General features: G+C 41.4%; 1 protein-coding gene across 4 annotated transcripts in view; it reads left to right on the forward strand.

Annotated features, from left to right (window-relative positions):
* The window catches only part of LOC6725945 (zwei Ig domain protein zig-8), a 139,072-nt gene that overhangs the window by 73,930 nt on the left and 48,538 nt on the right, over positions 1–16,604 (forward strand). For all 4 annotated transcript variants that reach the window (XM_016173900.3, XM_016173902.3, XM_016173901.3 and 1 more), the window contains one exon: positions 15,675–15,790. In XM_016173900.3, the coding sequence (XP_016039295.1) occupies positions 15,742–15,790 (49 nt within the window). In that variant the 5' untranslated portion in view covers positions 15,675–15,741. The remainder of the gene's footprint in view (positions 1–15,674; positions 15,791–16,604) is intronic.

Raw genomic sequence — 16,604 nt, forward strand, 5'->3', positions numbered from 1 at the left:
AAATTACAAATTTGTAAATTCCCTGGGAAATTAATTGTGCGATTAAATTGCGCTTTTCCGCAGAGTAATATCGTAGTCCCAAACTGAGCTGAACTGAAAGACAAATGAAAAAAAACTAATAGTAATTTTAAATATATTTTAAATATATTTTTAATATAAGAGCTATATTCGATAAGTATGTGCTTTTTATTTCAAATGGCTAGTTGCAAGACATTGACAAGCAAAACCCCGAAGGAATATCCTTTCGTTTTTACGCCACACTGCAAAAGTGGGAAAAGTTTTATGTTGGGGAAAGGGAGCTGTGTATTTTACCGAGATATTTTCAAGTGAAAATTCTTAAAATTCCAGAATTACTTGCTCTGTGCGAGCGCTGTGGGAAAAGTAAGCCGCAGAATAAATAAACAGACCGCCGAGAACAATTGGAGACGGGGAAAATTGGGAACCGCAACGAATTGGAAAAAGTCAAAAGCGAGAGATGTAAATGTCTATAGATACATATACATCTATATATATCTGTATGTGCAAAATATATATGTTAGTGCATGTGGGACTGTGGGTGTGTGGGTGTGTGGGAAAGCTTCCAAATGACAAACATTTCAATTAAATTCCAATTTGAATAAATTCCTAGCAACCAAAACAAACTCCATCTTCCTTCTGCCTTCGTAGCTGAAAATGGCAAAATAAAATAAAATGAAATGAAATGAGAAAAAAGAGCGAATGAAACGTAACAAGCAGAAAATTACATCAGCGACTGTCCGAAAGTCGAACGAAAATGCCAAAAACAGCAGAAGGACAGCCAGGGGACCGAGATTCAGGGATCCTGGCATTCCGGGTTGCTCAAGGACCCCAGCCAAGTACGGAAAACAGAGAAACGCACCAGCATCAGAAACTAATTAAGAGAATTGCAATTGACAATGGTAAGGGTTGGACAGGGGGCGAAGTCGGGTGGCAGTCGCATAATGAGCTGTGGATTCGACTTGAGTCACTGCATCTGCACCCGCGGAGCAAAATCAGCGCTTAAGGAAATGAAAATCTGTTAATTTCACCATTACATCAAGATCGACTGTGAAATGCTCCATTATGGCAATATAATTGAATTTTTAAGAAAAAAATTAGGAATTATCAATATAATACGAGGTCTATTCAATAATACTTAACCATTGTAGTAGATGCCCAAGGAATCAGAGATTAAGAGCTTACAGATCCCACATAGCTTATGTGCTCCACTCACCAGGCATAAATACTAGAGAAGCAAAAGCCACTGGGAAGGAACAGAGATGGCGATAGCAAGAGAGAAGGATATATAGATGTATATATGTATACATATATATAGACGAACAGTCAGAGATAGAGGCCTTCTATCGACCTCAATTCACGGGCTCTGGCTTCAAATGAAATTGTAATTTTATACAAATCGCAGTGGCAATCGCCAGGCGAAAAAGGGCAAGACGAGAAGCCGACGGGCGGAAAACTTGCGGAAAAGTGGATGGGGCGGGTAAATGGGGGAGTGGCACCGCTGCCATACGTGCCTTGGCTTCATAGAACATGGCACTGATGGTCTTGCCTCCACCTTTCTCCAGTTCTCCAGTTCTCTAGTTCTCCATCTCGGCTTTCGACTTTCTCCTCTTCTCCCCATTGGAACGTGACAAACGAAATCTCCTATTTCCTATTTCTACCTTTAGTTCTGGCGGCTCTGCTCCTCCTGCAACACCTTTCTCCGCTTTCTCTGATGACCGCAATTTGTAGTCATTGAGTGTGCCAAGGAGCAGGCGACCCGGAGAGCCAGATTTCTCACACAGCCAGAAATGAGAAAAATCCTTGGGCGAGCTAGTGGGGGGCGAAGGATACGAAAACGAGCCACTTGTGTTGTTCACTTAAATAGTTGCAAGTTAATTAAGTTAAAATATGGCCAGGCAGTGCCAAAAGGACGAGATCGAGCCGAATGGAGGATGGCACCAAGTGAAGAGTGTCTATTAAACGAAAGTGCACAACTCGAAAGACAAACTCGGCAACGGGGCGTATGTGTGTCGTCCTTGCCGGTCGACTAATAGCCATGCGGTCCTTAAGCTGTGTGCGTGTGTGTGTGTGTGTGTACTCTGCATTAGACAAATCAGAAGGCGTCAACTAAAGATGATTGAAATGGAAACTAAGAAACAGAACAAAAGGACTCAAGATGAAGAGCGAGTTCATGGAGCAAAGGCCAAACTTTTTGCACTAAACTATATGCTCAAGTTGAATCAAAAGTAATCAACTTATTAAGGACCTTAGAAGATTTCAATGGTGCTGTAAAACTTTTACGTTTTCACATCAATTGCAAAAATATAGCTTGTTTATTTTCATAAAAGTATAAGAGAAATAGTTGACAGCTAGCATGACCACGTAAAGTGAACTATTAAATCTGCATAAAAATATATATTATTTGTAAAATGCCCAATATTTGTACTTTGATGTTTGATAAGTTTGCCTAAGAAGCTTAAAGGCGCTTGTCACTTTTATGAAAATACAAAATTCTTCTAAATTCCGTGGCATAAGCAATTTCCAAAGTACTTTTAGCAAAAAGTTAGTTAAAGCTCATTAAATGGTTACAAAACGTATTGAAAATGTGGGGAAACTTTGTAGAAACAAGAGAATTTTTGGCATTTTTGAACTGTTTAATGATTAAAAAACACAAAACTTGTTCATGAATTCAATTAAAATAAATAAATGCAGTCAGGCATTCTCAAATGGCTTTTTGCTAATTTTATTTATTAAATAGTATGCTCAAAACAAATAGTTTTTAAAGAATTATAACAATTAAAATTGGAAAAAAGGTGGATAGTTTTAAAAAGCTTTAATTGTAAATAGCTTCAGTTGAAACTCCAATGGATAAATTCAACAAAAGGGGGAGCAAAGGACGAACTTGCTCGCACCTTCAGTTTCCATGCCATAATTATTGAACTGAACTAAAACTTTCACCTGGCTGATGGCCGTAATGAGACACCCAGTGCCACGCCCCGTGGCTGTTTTCTAATTAGTTTTTAATACATTTTCTATACATTACATACATTTTCCCATAGATTTTCCCCACATACAAAGCACTGAGTGATACACGAGCTCACATGCGATACAAGCCGCTTACAGGGGATCAAAGCCACTCAATGACTAATTAGCATATGGAGGAAGCTCCACCTGCTGCGGCACATCAATATCTATATAGTATCTATCTATATATATCAATAGAAATAATGAATGTGTATTTTAATATTTTATGGAGACCTTGCCAATAAACACTAATTGCCAAAGCTGATCTGGTCATTCCACTACCCAGATTCCATTTTTCCATGTCAGAAAAGTTGTTGCCTGCTGCGCCAGAATAAGAAAACCAAAAGCGGTAGCTATATATCTATTTGTGTTTTATTTTCGCCGCTGCTGCCTTTTCGAAACTGATAAAAACAACGTTTGCCATTTCGACAGCCGTTTGATGGTTTTCTTGCCCCGCAGTTCTGCTGTGGTTAGCACTTTTCCAGCAGCTCCCTTCAATTCCAGTTTAGTTGTTGTTTTGAGCCGCCATTGCGTGACAGCCGTTTGTCTCATCCCACCTCCTGCCACGCCCCCATCCACACAGCCACACGACCCCGAATTCTTCAGACACTGAGTGCCTGAATGACAGACGGCAAGGACAGAGCGACAGACTGGCTGACTGACTGACTGACTGACAGCGAAATCATTGAAATGTCACTTGTGCTGTCACTTTCGCTGGGTTTCCTTGCGGTGGTGCGATGCGGGTGGTGCTGTGGTGCGGGTGGTGCTACACGCTGGAAAATGTGTATTTATTTGCAATGAGGGCTGTCCTGACCTTCTGAGAAAAAGAAACTATATTTTTTTACTGCGCAATACTGAGCTGTAAACAAAATTCCATGCAAAAAAAAAAAAGAAAGAACTATTGATTTAGATGATGTCCTGTCGCTCCTTAAATTGTTCTGACAAATATTACTCTATATTTATATATAGCAAATTTTATATTAATAATAAATAATGTCCTATGGCGTCACATTACTAAACAAGTAACATAAATAGGCTGTAATGTTTTTCTAATCAACAACCTCTTTTTTCGACTGTATTTCGTCATGTGCCACGTATTGGATTTCAATGCCTACAAAGATTTCCCCCGCCCAGTCACTTAATGTCAGTTAATTGAGCTGCCTGCCACGGCATAAAATCGCAACGCCCCCTTTTTGCTTTTTGCATAGGATTAAAATATCCTTTGGCAGTATGCCACCAAACGCGGCGGCAACCAAAAGAAAATTAAAATCGAATTCGGTGGGTGGATGTGCAAAATGTGAATGCATGCGAAAATAGAATACATTCGCGGCGGGGCGGTCTGGTTGGCTGGCTGAAAGTGCAGTTTTTTAATTGAAATTGCACTCATCATCATCTATCATATTTTCAGTACTCGCCGGCGTTATTTTTGGAGACTTAATTAAATTGCCAGCCCGCAGGCAGGCGTTCTACATTTAAATTCGCATGTGTGCATGCATTCAGCTCGGGAATTGTCACCTGAATGTGGAAAATACATGCACGTACATATATGTTCGTATAGATTAGTTGCTTACCTTTTGGGGAAAAGTGGGAAAAATGGATGGGCGGTGAGTAGGGTTGAGTGGGTGGGGCTTGAGTTTAAGTGAGTGATAAGTCCAGCACTCGGACAACTGAATCCCCCGCATCTGTATTGTGAATGCATATGCATGCTCCATCTATTGCTGCTCGTGCATATTCACAACCTCGAATCTCGAGTGCGGATACTTTATTTGCTGTGTTATTACGCACCTGTTTCGGTTCCCTTTTGGCCAGCATCGACACTAAAAGCATATTCCGTTGCCCCTAAAAGCATGCTGCATAATTTTAAGCTCCTGTGCTGGCGCCATGCAAATGCATTACGTGCCCTCGGTAAAAGTGTGTGTGTGTGTGTGTGTGGGAGGACGTGTCTAGGTATAGAAAATATTGCCTGTCAAACATATCTTTGGCTTAATTCATGCGTGGCCACCCCGAAAATACCAAGCCCAGAATCCCGATTCCCGATTCCTGAGTCCTGAGTCCTGAATCCAGGATCCAACTCAATCTCGCGGCATATGCGGGCGTGCGTGCCAGGATGGTAAGGCAAAAATCGACAAGCCCGCACACACATCCATAAGCCATTTGACGTGGCACGTGAGTCAGCTTATGAAAATCAAATTTCTATACAGAAACAAACTGGAATCTGAGATATATACATAAATGTTTGCAGCCACGACTCCGCAATGCCCTCCAATGATGGATATTCCTTTCGCAGAAGCGAAAGAAGAAAAAAAAACGGGAATGGAAAGTAATGTCACAGGTATTCGCATTAAACGGATGTGAAAATTTCCATCATTTTTAGGACACACATATCAGGAAGTAAACGGGGTGCAGAGCAAACATTTTATCCTGGTAATTTATCTAAAAATTTCAAAGAAATATACCGAAGTTGAAGTTTTATAAAAGTAATATATACACTTTCATTGGCATCTGAATTACTGAAAAACGACTTTTAAGCATCTATTTACAATTCATTTATTGCATTATTTTTTGATACTAACTAAGCACTAGTTTCTTTCTGTGTACGATAAGCCCGCGTTGTTTTCTGTGCGGCTGGCTTTCCTAAAGAGTTTTCCCAATAGATCGTGTTTGAGATTTGTATTTATTATTCCACTTTGTGCGGGTTAAATCAAATTTGCATATAAGACGCCGGCTTCATGATTCGCCGAACACTTTCCACCTCCCATTTCCACTGCCACTGCCACACATTCACATTCACTTCCCGACCGCAAGAGCTGGCAAAACTTGATGAAAGACTAAGAGCCGGCGCGTATTATAATCAATGGCTAAAGGATGGGCTGGGATGTAAGGATGTTGGCAAGTGCAAGTGTGTGTGTGTGTGTGTGAGTTCTGAATTGAGGTTTTCACTTCAAATTGGTTTGGTTTAGTTTGCTGAATGGATTTCGGTTAGAGAGCCAAGTGCTGTGCTTGCGGTGCCCAAGAAGATGTTTCTGTTTCGAGCGGCGCAATCCTTTGTGCGTGTGTTTTAATCATTTCACGTGGCAGGCTCAAGGACACTCTGCATGTGTATTTACCCGTTTGTGTGTGTGTGTGTGTGTGTGTACCAGTTGGCCAGGAAACGGAGCCTCTTTTTTACGCCTTCCAATCAGTTGTTAGTCAATCAGAGACGGAGGCGCCTAAGAGCCGGCAACAGTTTTCACCGTGTTTGACTGAACTTAAATCAAGTCTTCGTCCGGAGTTGCCGGGCAAAGTTTTCCACTCCCGTTTAGTTGTTGTGGCCCGTAACTAATATAAACATGCATGCCAGGGGGCAGGAACTCCTAGTCCTAGTCCTGCCAGTCTCCTTCATCCCCCTCCGCACGGCAGGACCCACTCCCTGCTTCCATTCTTCCTTCCTGCGTGTGTGTCTAAGTTATTGAAGTTGATTGTGGCTGCTGTCCTTGTTTGACTGCCTGCAGCGAACCAATGGGGGATGTGGATGTGGATGTGGATACATGGATGTGGATGTGGCTCCAGATGCGGAGGGGTACTGCTGGTAGTGCTACTGGGAGCTCGGAGTAGACCACAGAATGCGTGCACGTTATGTTTACTGATTGAAGTTCAAGCGTTGGCCAAATTAAATACAGCAAAATAACCCAAGATAGAGAGAAATGAGTGGCATCAGGAAAATTCAAAGACAAAAACCCAAAAACAAAACCAAAACCAAAAAAGTTCGGGCAATGGAGGAAAAAAACGACTCCTGAGCGAAAAACCCAAAACCGGAAAGTTGCTGGGGGCAACTGAAAAATTCTGTGAAATTATAGAATAAATTTACATGGTATTTTCATATGGAATTTAATTATTTCATTGCCAAAACTTATGTTTTCATTATTCAAGAAAGCCTGCTGGCTTTTGGAAACAATTATTTTATAATATTTTAACAAGGTGGTTGTGGTTTGCAGTTGAAAAACTATTCCGGAAGTTGAGTACTTAAATTTAGAATGTTGTATTAAACTATCTTTACAGGTTTCTCATGATTAATGAGTCTTTACTCTTGTTAGGGTGTTTAAATTTCTTTTATTGAAGTTTTAATTAAACTTAAGATATCGCAGTTAAGTAGCGTGATGAAGGGAAAGGGTTTTTGGGAGCCAACCAAAATTTTAACCAACACATGAACAGCAGGGGAAAAAATAATGCAGAAATGTGTAACAAAGCGTTGCTACTTCATTAAAAGCGTTTGATGTGCGCCCGTGTGCGTGAGTATCTGTGTGCGTGAGTATCTGTGTGTGTGTGAGCTGGGGCTACGAATATGTCACGTATTTGTTTTGCAGTTGCTCAAAATTGTCCCATCTCGTTTGTTCTTCTTCGACTTCATCATCAACTGGTAACTCTTCGCATTGTTCCCCGCTTTTCTTCGTATTTAATGAAAATTGCTCAGCTGCAGCAAAAAAACTGCTCGTTTTTTGTGTTTTCCTCACTCGTTTTGCTATGGTCCTTGCTCTTCATCACCTCCTTTGTCGCCATTCGCTTTACGCATATTAAAAAGGAAGGATGCAAATGTCCTTCCTATTTCCCAAATTTTTTCTACATCAATTCTCAATGAAAAGAAAAGGGTTCAGATTGGGAGGAAAGGTGTTAGAATATAACCTTTTATATAATGACTTACTTAAACTTAGACCAACCAAATATTTAGTTAGTTGAGACTGCAGTTTATAAATCAAATTGTTTAGATATTTTTTTTTTTATTAGTACGGTCCATTCTGATTGTTTATTCTTGCTATAAGCGAGCAACCCGATTGTTTATGATTCTGTTAATACATTCACAGCGCCTTGGGATATTTTTATGGGAATTGAATCTGCAATCCGAGCGAGCTGCTTGCCTGGAATTCGGAGTGGGGGAAAATGTGGAAATGGAAATGGAATTGGAAAGTGGGGGTGTGGGTGGCTGGGCAGTGGGTGGATTTCTGAACGTGCGTTCCATTTACGCAGCGACGGTAACGGTAACGACGGCGATGCTGGCGACGCTTTTAGCAGTCGCATTATGCATGCAGCAATGCCGCGCGCGTGTATGTTCGTCCGTCTGTGGCAGAGTCCTGTTCGCCGAGTGTGTGTGTGTACGTGTGAGGGGTGAGTGTGTGTGTGTGGGTTGGCTTCAGCAAAAAGTCCAAAGTAGGGCATGGCACTTAATTGAAAAACTTTTATGCGGTCGACAACGCAGCGAGAGAAACGAACTCTGGGGTGAGGAAACGAACAAGGGGGAGTGGCAGAAAAGGCGGACAAACGGACAGCACCTTTCCTGTAGATCCCCTCAAGCCCCCACCCCCCGAGCAAACCCCAACCCCAACCCCAACCCCTCAAAATCCCAACCTACACAGCTGTCCCATCTCTTCCAACGGCAATAAAAAATAGTTTATTGTGGCACACAAAAGGCTTTGTGTCCTTGTCTTATATTCTTCTCGCTTGCCTGACTATTTTGATTTTTCCCCACATTAAGCCCGGTTCCATCATTTGCAAAAATGCCACTTTATATGCCAGGGTACACGTGTGTATGTGTGTGTGTGTGAATAAATATGTGCGAGTTATTTGCATATGCACACAAAGAGATAGATGGGCGATATGCGAATGGGATATAGGATATACTATAGATGTACGAGTCTTTCAGACTTTGGGGAGGCGGTAGGAGGTATTGTCTAAGACAATATGAGCTCGGCCTTATCTCTCCTACCGGCCACGTCGCATTGATTCTGAGTAATTCAGCAAAATGTATTTAGCCGGAAAATTGGCAGCTCATAATCACTAGCCAAATAATCCCTACGGGAAATAAGACACCATTGTCATCGATACTGCTTTAATGGAGAATATTCCAGGAAATGGTTAAGGATTTTCAAATACCAATGAATAATTATAATTAATTGAAAGTGCTTCCAGTGGAAGTTAAATTAATGTCTTTACCTTTGATATTCACATTTTCGCTTAACTGTTTATTAGCAAGAGGTACGTTTACTCAATTATGAAAATTGCGCATACGCAGCGTGGCCGTGAATTGCATTTCCAATTTCCCCCGTTTAGAGTTGAAACGTGTTATTTTTCCGTTTATTTAAATTTGCACATAAGCATCTGGATGAATAACTGCAAGAGAGTTTGTGGAAGAGATGTAAATGATTTTCAAATTATGGTTTATTTTAACTTATATTACATACATATATATTGAATCGCTTCAATAGAATTGTAAAGCTTGTTGCATCATGCAATTGAATATGAAATCAGGTGACCCAGGACATTAAATCTACAATTTGGTGCATTCGCCACTTAATTCATATGATTATACATTAGTACGTTGCCAACCTATGGCAAACAACCATTTTTGGTAGTCTTCTAGGTCCATCATTAGGAGCCAGTCTTTTCGTTTCTCGATTTCTGCTGGCTTCGCATTTCTTTGAAGTCGAATTGGAAGCCATCGGGCTTAACATTTTAATTGGATATGCATTACACGACGCAAGGGTCTCTCTGCGGAATCGGCTGAGCAAGGAGTGCTGGTCAGGAGTCGGCTAAACAGTCTATTTATCAATGGGCCATGAAAGCCAGCCAGCCAGCTAGCTTTGACCCCCTGGATGTCTGGCCCGATGTTATGCTCCTTAACCAGCTCCCTTTTCCCTGTTAGCCAGTTGTCCATCCATCCAGCATTTGTGTGCTGCGAATACAATGATGAGGCAGCTGCTGACGTCCTCGTCATCCGCATCCTAGTCATCGCCATGCTCCCATCCGCATTGTAGCTGCCTTTGAGATTTTCCAGGCGCGCACCAAATGAAAATCCAATGACACGCAGTCACACACACACACTGACACACACACACAAGTGCAGAGAGTGCAATTTTCTGCCAACTTGGCCGCACATTTGTGGAGAATTGTTGGGGAAAGAACATGGAGAAAAGCGCAAAATCATTACGATTTGAATGCCATAAAATGCGTTTTCTCGTTTCGAAAGTGGGGGTGAGGGGGTGATTGTGGGTGGTTTTTGGATCAACCTAACAAAAAAATAGAGAGGGGACAGGGGTTTGGGTATTGTGTGCTTAACCGCAAAGTGAGCAGGAAAATGTCTTTTTTAGTCGACAGCTAAACACTATTCAGTCTGCCACTCCCACTCGCAATTGCACTCCCTTCTATTTTGTCGCTCCCCTGACATAATAAACTTAACTGTCGTAGACATGCCACGCCCCCAGCTCCGCCACCGCCCCCTGAACGCCGTGAACGCTTTTCCATTTTCCTCGCACATGCAATTGGCAGAAGAAAACTCAACACACAAAAGGCGTCGCGTGTACTTGGTTTCTCTATTATTTTTTTCCCCACTTTTTTTTTTTTGTTTTTTGTATATTTGTCCCGGTCAACAGTAAGTAAAAACAAAAGGCGAAGAATAAGAAAGTTGCTTGCATTACATTTACCGCACCATCCCCGAAAACACCTGGGTTTTCAACGTGATTTCGCCTTCAGTTGGCCAAGCGAGCTCCCCGAGCAACAGAAACAATCAAATTCAGCTTAACGACAAGCACTTGACTTACATACCCCCCGATGCAGACAACTGTAAAAGGATACTAGATAGTAACAAGGACTACAATTAAATGGGACATAAGGATTTACTTGAAGTTACTTGTGGCTGCAGACATAAGTAACTTGCAAGCTAAGCCCATCTTATGCTCAATATTGTTGAAAAAATGCAATTTTTGTTTAAGTATGTCAGCCAATATCGTATTTAAAATATTTAATTGACTCTATGCCTTATGTAGCATGGATCAAGACACTTTCTGCCGGAATAGCGATCTGTATTCCCTTGCCAAGGCATCGCAAAGTGCCAGCAAGGAGATAATAAAGCTCTTATCCTTCTTGAGGCAATGAGCATACTGCCATCCTTAAACTCAACGCTTTCGCTGCATTGCTGCCATATCCAGAGTTTTTATTTTGCTCAGCTTTTTCTGGCTGTAACCCACTTTACAACTTCCTCGAGCACCGGGGCCATCCTTTCACATCCTTGGCCCCGCCATTTAACCCACTACCCCCCCCTCGAATAATCATAAACTAACGGCGCCTCAAAGTATGCAATGCATGTGCAAAACTATGCTAGCGGGCAAAAGTGTCTGTGTGTGCGTGGCATGGGTTTTTGTGACCTGCAGAAGGGCGAATTAAATTGCATTTTGTATTGATTTCAATTAAGTTTTGTTCACTTATCCGGCCGTGGAAATGGGGAAAACTTTTCCTCTATCTGGCCATGAGTGTGTGAGTGCTAGCTAGCAGTTTTCCCGGGAACTCGAGTGGCGTGTTACGTATACGCCTCGTTGCGCTCCAATTGGCTGGGGCTCTCCTGATTGATTGTCTAATTGTATCGCCGGCAAAAGTGCAACCATCGACGCGTGGAGTTGGCGATCTTTCATCTCCAACTGATTTGGAGAGTCCCCCACCCCATCTGATGGCCTCGTAATCTAATAAAAATGTGATTTTAATGTTTTCTTAATATCATACACACAGACGCCGAGATATCAGCGGAATATGAGTGGGGAAAAGAATTTAAGGAGGGCCACAAAAATGTAACTCGATATTTATAGCCCGCAATTTTCTCGAAAGACGCGTGGGTGTGCCGCTTGTGTAATCCTTTTGGCAAAAGGGGGGAATTAATACTTTGCCAGAAGCTATTTATGCGCGCGCACATGTCGCAAAGCATTAAAATGTCAAATTTGGCTTGTAAAATTCACCCTGCCATTTCGAATTTTATTTGCCATTTGCCAGCGAGAGGAATTTAATTAATGCCTCTAATCGTAATGAAAAGTAATGCGCCCACACACAAAATTAAAAGCCAATTAGGCGGTGACGAGAGCCCCAAGTATGATGCCCCTTTTTCCCATAACTCACGCGGTTGCCCCACCCGCGTGGAATGCAACCGCTCCTGGCGTACTGAAATGGGCGCCCATAAATGCCAATCATTGCAGTCCGGCCAAAGGGCTCCGGCTCCAGTTCTGGCTCCAGGCGCTTTCTTCTCGTCCTTCGCTGCTTTGGACTTGAGAAAAAAAAAAGAAAATACGGCAAAAAGGCAAAAGCGGGCAAAAATAACAATTCAGCTTTTAATTTCATTGCTTTGAGCACTCTCCTGGGATTCGCATGATAAATGGCGCCGGCCAAAGCCAAGCCCCGTGGAAAAGTGGTGGTGCGGGACGAGGGGGACTCCGGTACAGTCAGCCAGGCAGCCAAGTTCATTCACACGAACTGTGTAAATACAAAGAGTGGCGAGTATGTGCACTGAGCGAAAATGCGAGTAGCGAGTAGTTTTAACTAATATGGATCTCATTTTAGGAGCTATATTTATGAATGAATTATGAATTAAAACGAATAAATAACCAAAGGGCTTTGAACATATATTAGTAAATATTCCCTTCACTTCTGATAACAATTGAATTTATTAATTAAAAAAGGTGTCTAAAACTATGTAGCAATCTAAAGTTAATGATAAATGTCAGTTAAATGTATTGCAAATAAATTCCTTTCCCATTAATGCTTTTAAATGTTTTAATGAGCTGAAACATATAAGAAAAAAGTGTTTTATGGACATTAATATAACTAAAATGCTAATTGAAATTTACATAATAATTGAAGCGACTTTATTTCAATTTTTTCCGAGTGAGGCGAGAACAAAGTACAATTATTTGGCGTGCGGCGAGGAATGCCATCGGCCCACGGTAATCCCTCAAAATGTATATATTTCGACCAATTCCACGAGTGGCTAACCCTTACCCCTAATCGAACTTTCAAATTCGTGGCCAACTTTTCTCACTCGCAAATAAAGAAAAAAAAATATTACGGAGAAGGTATGGAAAAAACGAGGAGCAAAGCACAGCATTTCGCCTGATATTGTTTTAATGAAATTCGAATTGACTCCCACACCTTAAAGTGGCAGCCATTTTGTATTTGCCTCAACATTTTAATCTAATTTCAATGTTCTCGCCCCAAAAAAGTGAGGGGTCACAAAGGGAAAACGTTGAAAAGTTTTACTCCACCAAAAAAACAAAAATATATATAAGAAAAAAGGAATTCACTCAGTGCAGGGTCGATTCGCGTGAAAAATCCTGTGGTCAGTCGTTTGGGGATGACCATCCCTATATATGTACGTACATATTCCCCTGTTCTTCAGCTCCTTTTAGCCACTTTCACCCCGTCCCCCCGCCCGATTTCTATTCGCCTGTCAAAGCGGTAAAGTTAACGCCAATTGCCAAACGCTCTCAATTAACTTTGATTAAATGGAAGCAATCCGCGTTCCCCAACCTTTTTCTTTCGCCTTTATCTTTTGCATGCGAAATGGTATTAACATAACTCTGACAAGGGGTTCTGCGCCCTTGGATCGCCCATAAATACAGCTTAGTCAGAAATGTCCGAAGGGAAAACGATGAAAAGCTCCGCTACTTAATGCCAATCTCCTGATGACTTATGACCACTTCTTTGTAATTTCTTACGAACTCAAACACTGTGTTCGCCGTGCCAATTAAATTAAAGAATAATATGGTGGCTCAAGTCTTAGGTGTTCTTCAAATGGTTATCAAAGTGCCAAGAAGTCAGGTAAAAAGAGAGTGTAACAATCATTAATATTGTCGGTCAAATCAGCTGGGAAACTCCAAAACGATCGAGGTACAAAGGGCGTACAAATTCTTGAGTGGCCAAGCAGGAAAATTCTCTGGATTTGGATTTACATTTGAATTGGGACAGATGGTTCCCTGTGGAAATTGGACCTACATGGCTACTGACTAATTGTCGTGAGCTGCAAAGAAATTCAGATCCAGCTAGTTTTATTAGGATTTGTAGGGTTTAAAAAATATTTCGAAAAATTCAAGGTAAACGCTAGTTAATTATTGCCTCACTAATGTTAAAAAAATATGTTTCGATGGATGATTACCCTAATTCGAGAGAAAGAGCTTCGATTTGTAGCACTTTCTGCCAATATTTTTGTTTACCAAACTTTGTTCATCTGCGTCGACGTGTTTGGCGATGGCTTCTAAGCCGTCCAGGACCTCCTGAAGTGCAGGATTAACACAATCTTGCAATTCAAAAACTTTTCTAGTTTGCGTTCAATGAATTGCGTATGAATGAACAAGCGAAATGTTAATATTGGGCAATTAGCATCACAGTTGTATCCAAAACGATGCAAATTAGTTAATGTCTTATTTATGTATCCAGATATGTATCTGAATGTACGATCTGCTGCTTATAGAGATCATACCCTTCTAGCGATGCTCTGCGCTTTGATTTGACCCGAAATGTTTGCCTTTGACAGGACTCGCTCGGCTCCACCGTTTTGGTCCTTGACTGTGCTGGTTGGTGGCCCTTTTGGTTCGTGAACCCTTTTGCATTTGCATTTCGCAGCTTGCCTTTTTGCGCCTAATTAAGATGACCAACGATGCAGGCAGCCAGGACACGCCGGGACCTGCAGCTCCACAGCTGCATCCTTTGAGCCAACACAACTGCACAGTGGCTTCCCAGCTGCAGCGACTGACCCGGCTTATTATCTCATCTAATTTACGGGGCTTCCCCCTTTCGACCGCTCGACAGTCGACCGACCGGCTAAATGAAATCAAGCCGTGTAATGAGCAAAAAACTTTCTAAAATGTGCCAATGCTCCCCGAGCAAGATGGAGTTCATAATTTTTTGTTAACGAAAGCACCAAAATTCCCCTGCTGCTCTAGCTTCGCTGCACTTAGAAAAAACGGAGTGATATAATATACCAAACTATATATTCATTACATTATTACAATTTTTTACATTTGAATTATAACTATAGAATAGCAATAATTATTGCTTAAAGTATTTCCGAACTGATTTTCATGTACTAATCGTTCATAATATATTTTAATGAAGACTCAAGTTCTTAGTTTTGAATCATTACTTTTTTTTAGAAGCTTGACTATTTTTCGTCAACTGCATGTACTATATTTTAATAAAAACAATTGCGCGCATTGCGCTTCCATTTGTGAAGTGGGCAAAATTATTCAGGGAGCTGCGACAGAATCGCAAAAATTTTAATTGTCGCATGCCCTTGTTGTTGCTGCTGCTGCTGTTGTTGTTGTCGACACATCCTTTGCATCTACACACACACACATACAGAGCCCGGAGCTGCAGGATATCTGCGCTGCCGTGTGTCCTGGGCGATGTTAATGTGTCCATTGTGCTGGTTAACAAAACCAATTTGCCTTAGTGGATTTTTATGTTGCGCTTCGGTTTTGCAGTTCCGGGGCAACAACACTTTTGTCTGCGGTTTTCCGGTTTTGTTTGTTTGCTTGTTCGTCCATTTGTCAGTTTGTTTGTTTGCCAACTGCAGGATATTGCCGTTTTTGCTGTCTCAACTGGTTATGAACTTTCGGCCGTTGGTGTAGTTCATGATTTGCTTTTAATTGCACTCCGCCGCTGGGCTCATTTGTCCAAAATGCCAAGAAATGGGTTCGTTGGTCGTCTAATTTGGTTGTAAGAATAGGAAATGCCATGGTGAAATCTAATTTGCATTGTTTATTTTAAATTTAAAGCTAAGCTTAAATAGGAAGAATATTATCTCTTGATCCTATCAATATGAATAGTTGCTTGTACATGTATTTAATATATATTTCTTTAATTTTCAGCTACCATAAACCGAATCACGTTCCTCACAAACAGACTTGGCCATACATAAGGTGACCAAACATCACGATGTCAACACATTGGATCATTTTTCTGGGCATTTTGTGTCTGCTGGCAGGTGAGTTCAAGTATTTCTATATTCCACCGCCCATTTGTAGGCTCTTGAATATATATTGAGATGGTAATTCTTGGCGCAGGGCAATGAGCAAAAGGACACCTGTTTCATTGGCGGGGGGTAAGGGGTTTTTGGTAGGGCGCTTTCGAGCCGCAGACGGCAGATGCCACGCCCCCTCCTTCGAACGGAAAATCTCGTTTGCATGCGCGGCACGTAAAAACAATTTCGTTTGGCTCGGGCATCCGCGACTGCAGCTTCATCAGCAGCATCCCGTGCAGAAATTGTTTTAAATCATGAACTCCGCCATCTATTTTATAAACTGAAATTTAAAATAACAAGCTGTAAGCGTGCTTTGATTATTGTGGGCGTGGCACGAAGCAGGAATCGCAGCAGGACTCCAAATAGAAATGGAGATAAAATAAAGGCAGCAGCATTTGAGCGCATCGCAAATTGCAAATTGAGCAGAAAAGCATTCAGCTGACGACATTTGCAGGAGAAGAAGGGGATTCGGATTGCCAACAGGCCATATTCCCGGTTTTTTGCACAAGTATTCAGAATGCTCGTTAAAATATGAGTAGTTCGATTGCGATTGATTGCACTTATATTAGAATTACATCCCAGTTATCCTGCCTCCTTAAATCTAAATAAAATTTGTGTAACAGTTGAAACTACGATACATTTGACTCTCTAGTATTTTTAATTTTCGAGGTAGCCAGCACCTTCGCCTTGATGAAATTAATGTTCGAGTTGGAGAATGGCAATCAATAAAATGTCAACGCAGAAGAAATTGTTGGTCTGATTAAAGTCAGACTTAGCT

The sequence above is a fragment of the Drosophila simulans genome, chromosome X (genome assembly GCF_016746395.2).
Source record: "Drosophila simulans strain w501 chromosome X, Prin_Dsim_3.1, whole genome shotgun sequence".
Taxonomy (NCBI): domain Eukaryota; kingdom Metazoa; phylum Arthropoda; class Insecta; order Diptera; family Drosophilidae; genus Drosophila; species Drosophila simulans.